The sequence below is a fragment of the Echinops telfairi genome, unplaced genomic scaffold, assembly GCF_000313985.2.
Source record: "Echinops telfairi isolate 266 unplaced genomic scaffold, ASM31398v2 ScPeMD7_7424;HRSCAF=8462, whole genome shotgun sequence".
NCBI lineage: Eukaryota > Metazoa > Chordata > Mammalia > Afrosoricida > Tenrecidae > Echinops > Echinops telfairi.
In genome coordinates, this window is record NW_022111324.1 from 15,182,067 (window position 1) to 15,186,156 (window position 4,090).

The window sequence follows — 4,090 nt, forward strand, 5'->3', positions numbered from 1 at the left end:
CTTGGTTACAATGCCCTTGCTGAATCCCTACCAGGCCTCTCGCACCCTCCTTGCCACTGTTTTTGGATCACTTGTTGCTCCCCTGTCCCTGGGTTGGTCAGCACTACCTCCTTACCCCTGCCTCCCCTTCTTCCGTGTCCCCCTGGAACCATTGGTCCCGTTGTTTTCTCCTCTAGACTATTCATCCAGTCTATCTTATCAAGATAGATCTGTAGAGATACTAATATGCATAAAAAACCAGGCCATAGCAAGATAAGCAATCAGTGAGAGCACAGCGATGACTACAAAAAAGGAAACCAATTACACATAGAAGAGTAAGTTAATTAAACAAACAAACAAAACAAAACAAAAAATTTAAGCAGAAAGAAAAACCTGTAAATAGGTCAAGGTCTGATTGTTGATCTCTAGGCGTGTCCTGCAGTCAGGACTGATGGGGTACCATGCTCTGGCCCCAGAGTCTGTCCTTTGTACTCCCTCGGGGCTCTCTGCTCTGCTCCCATGGTTGCTTTGCTGCACATTTTTTGTGGTTTGCCTCAGTGTCTCAGGGTCAGTCTGGGCCAGTCCCAACACTGAGTCTCCAGTGTTGTCCCTCTTAGAGTCCAGGGCCATAAGGGATAGCGTGTCTCGTGGTAGGATCAGCCATATTGTCCACTCTGTCCACAGGCTGTTCAGAGCGGGGATGTCGCCCTCCAGGCCTGGTGGGTCAGGATGTGCTCCACTCTCTCTTCCTCCCCCTAAATGCTCCCATTTGCTCTCATCAGACATGCCCCTCTCCCCTAGCTGCAGCTTCATTGCCGTCCCCTCAAGTAGCTTCTTCTGGGGGGAGGGGCTGTTGTCCACATAGCTGGCATGGGGGCCGAGCCCTCAGGCCCCTCCAGTGGCTCCCCAAGTATTCTTAAAAAAAAAACAAAACAGCAACACACTTGCACTATTTCAATGCTTTTCCATTTTTAATGTGCCAGCAATATGTTTCTAAAAGTTCACTTGTGTTTTGTTGTTTTATCCAAATACCCCCAAAATATACTGAAATGATTTCACAGAGCCCACTTGTTTTATTATTAAATGGTTTCCAAAGAGAAGTTTCATTTCTTTCTTAGAAAATTTTAAGTTGAGACTTGAATGAGCCAATGTCTCCCTGGTGCCATAGAAGTCTAATATCAGTAGCCTGCAGGTAACTGTCAGAGAAACAAGCATAATCAAATGAGCAAAGAATGAGCTTTGTTATTTGTTTATAAAAAGTTTTCATCTTCTTGAATTATTTGTCAATCCCCAGTTTCCTATCATCACACTGGTATAGATGCAGAAAATTCAGTGAATACTAGGATAAAGTGAAAGAGTGGTCCTATAGAAAGCTTGGTATAAATTGCCGATATGGCAGGAAATACAGTGAAGTGTTCTTCTCCTTAAATTTTCAACTCTGACTTTAGGAGCAATTGCCGGACCTGCACAATCATTTTTGTGACCTGAACCTGGAAGCTCATATGTACGCATCCCAGTGGTTTCTCACACTCTTCACTGCCAAGTTTCCTCTCTGCATGGTCTTCCACATCATTGACTTGCTGCTCTGTGAGGTACTGTAACTCCCAGCTTTCCTAAGTCAAACTGAAAACTGATTCAAATTATTACACCTTTCCTTTTTCCCTGTGCCATTTAGTCGTAAGTACTCACTGATCAAAGATTCTTTGTGAATATTTAGTAAGCATACTTTTCATTGCAATTTTATTATATATTAAGAATTAAAATATGAGGCATCATATTCAATGATGTAGTAAAAGGAAACTATTAAAGTTGAATAATTAAATTCACAATAAGCCTTTAACTGTACAATAAATTACTACCAATCTAAGTAGTTTGCAATTGATGATGGAGTTCTGTTCAGACAACTTCCTCATAAGTTTGGTCTGACATGAATCAAACATTTCTTTTTTTTCTTTTAGTTTTCCTTACTACTGCCTTTTAATTTTCAGTATCCTTACAAAACTAATCTTTATTGTCTTTGGGGGTTGAAAATATTACATTTAAACCTATAGATACATTTTAATGCATGTGGCATTCATAAATACCATCATTGTAGATCAGGCAGTGTTTTCAAAGTAAATCCTAAGACTGAATATCTGTGAGTGAATATCTGAGAATGATAAAACCAGCAAATTATGTAGACAGTACTTGTATTAATGAACGATAAGATATACCCCAAAAAACATGTATAAGTGCAATTCACTGTAAGTCAAAAATGTTGTAAGTCATGTGCTAACTACATATGTGACCTCTAAAGTTAAAGAAAAAATAAAAGAATTTAGAATCATGGTTCTTAATATCAAAACACTATGCTCCAAGAGTAAATATAAATTACATTTTCACAGTAATGGAATCTTTAGTACATAAAATATCTCTCTCTCAATGATGTTTGAAGTTCTTATCAGATGATAAAAGAGTAATAAGGCTTTTATGTCATATAATTATATTTTTAAACAGTAACATTTTTTAAAAACTAGAATTTTATAGATATCTACAGTAATTTTTTTACCCTTTTAAGGCTCTTATTATCACTTTTTAAAACAAGTGAGTAACATTACATATAGTAATAATATTACATCTTGCCCATCAAAATGGGTTTTTTTAAATTATTTTATTGGGGGCTCATACAACTCTTACCACAATCCATACATGCATCAGTTGTATAAAGCACATTTGTACATTCGTTACCCTCATCATTCTCAAAACATTTTCCCCCTTCCTTCATGAACCCTTGATAATTTATAAATTATTATTTTGTCATATCTTACACTGTCTGATGTCTCCCTTCACCCACTTTTCTGTTGTCCGTCCCCCAGGGAGGAGGTTATATGTAGATCCCTGTAATTGGTCCCTCCTTTCTACCCCAACCTCCCTCCACCCTCCCGGTCCATCAAAATGTTTAACACTCTGAGAAGGGATAAGTTGTTAGGTTAGAAGTGTGTGTCATATAGTGGGAATACAGATTTATATAAAATTAATGTTTATTGTTTATCACTAATTCCATTTTCAACACACAGCAACACCATGTTGCAGAGTAGAATTACCCTAAAAGATTTCGAGGCAGTCCTCTACAGTAACAAATGGCTAGGTCTTTATGTGTACTCAAACCACCAACCTTTCAAGTAGCAACCAAGCACTTACCCATTGTACCACTAGGGCTTCAGAAAAATATAACTGTCTTAAAATAAAACCTGGTGTACTTAAGACTATAAGGTATGCACATGATTATAAACCTAATACAGTCTTGGCCATTTTGAACTACGATACATTATTTTTTACATGAAAATTTCTATTTCTTAAAAGTCTTTAACCATTTTAATCACCTTAAGAATCTGAAGTTTAAGTATAAAAACAACTTTCTAAAAGCAAAAATGTAAGATGCTTAAGCAGTATAAAGCGTAACAGTGTAATTTCCACCAACTAGGTAACAACGACCACCTCGTCTGCGAGAGCAGCTGGATTTCTGCTCTTCAGTTACTCTAGTTGGCAGTACGATGGCCACAGAACATTGTATCAGTGTGCAAGCAGTTTAAACACTTGTAATCATACTTGGACAGAGCGGGGTTGAGTGACTTGCTGAGGGTTACCGAATAACCCTAGATACATAAATACATGTCCTAAACACATACAAACCAGAGGATCTGATTGATGGCATATTAATTCTATTTAATTTACATATTCATTTCTAAATTGCTTTTCTAAATTTAACCTAAGGAATAATGCAGATTCATGAGCTAAAAACTTGTGCAGAATCAAAATGGTGTGCACATAATACACATAAAGCACTCTTAGGCATTTGTACTGAAGACTCTTCTTTGCCTGAGTATCTAAATCAGTGTGACAACAGTTCTGATTTCTCTAATTTAGTGAAGTTCCAATGTACAAACCAAATGCACATCTTATTCCGTAATCTTAAGAACAATTAGCATACTCAGAGCTAGTTTTGATAAATATTCATACCAAATTTAAGTAAGCAGCTGCCATTGAGCCCTTTCAATTCGTGATGACCATGGGTTCTGTCCTTTCAATCGTGATGACCATGGGTTCTGTCCTTTCAATCGTGATGACCATG

General features: G+C 37.5%; 1 protein-coding gene across 4 annotated transcripts in view; it reads left to right on the top strand.

Moving 5' to 3' along the window:
- RABGAP1L (RAB GTPase activating protein 1 like) overlaps positions 1 to 4,090 on the top strand; it is an 812,491-nt gene that overhangs the window by 522,093 nt on the left and 286,308 nt on the right. For all 4 annotated transcript variants that reach the window (XM_004706718.2, XM_004706719.2, XM_045297897.1 and 1 more), the window contains one exon: positions 1,428 to 1,571. In XM_004706718.2, coding sequence (XP_004706775.1) covers positions 1,428 to 1,571 — 144 coding nt within the window. The remainder of the gene's footprint in view (positions 1 to 1,427; positions 1,572 to 4,090) is intronic.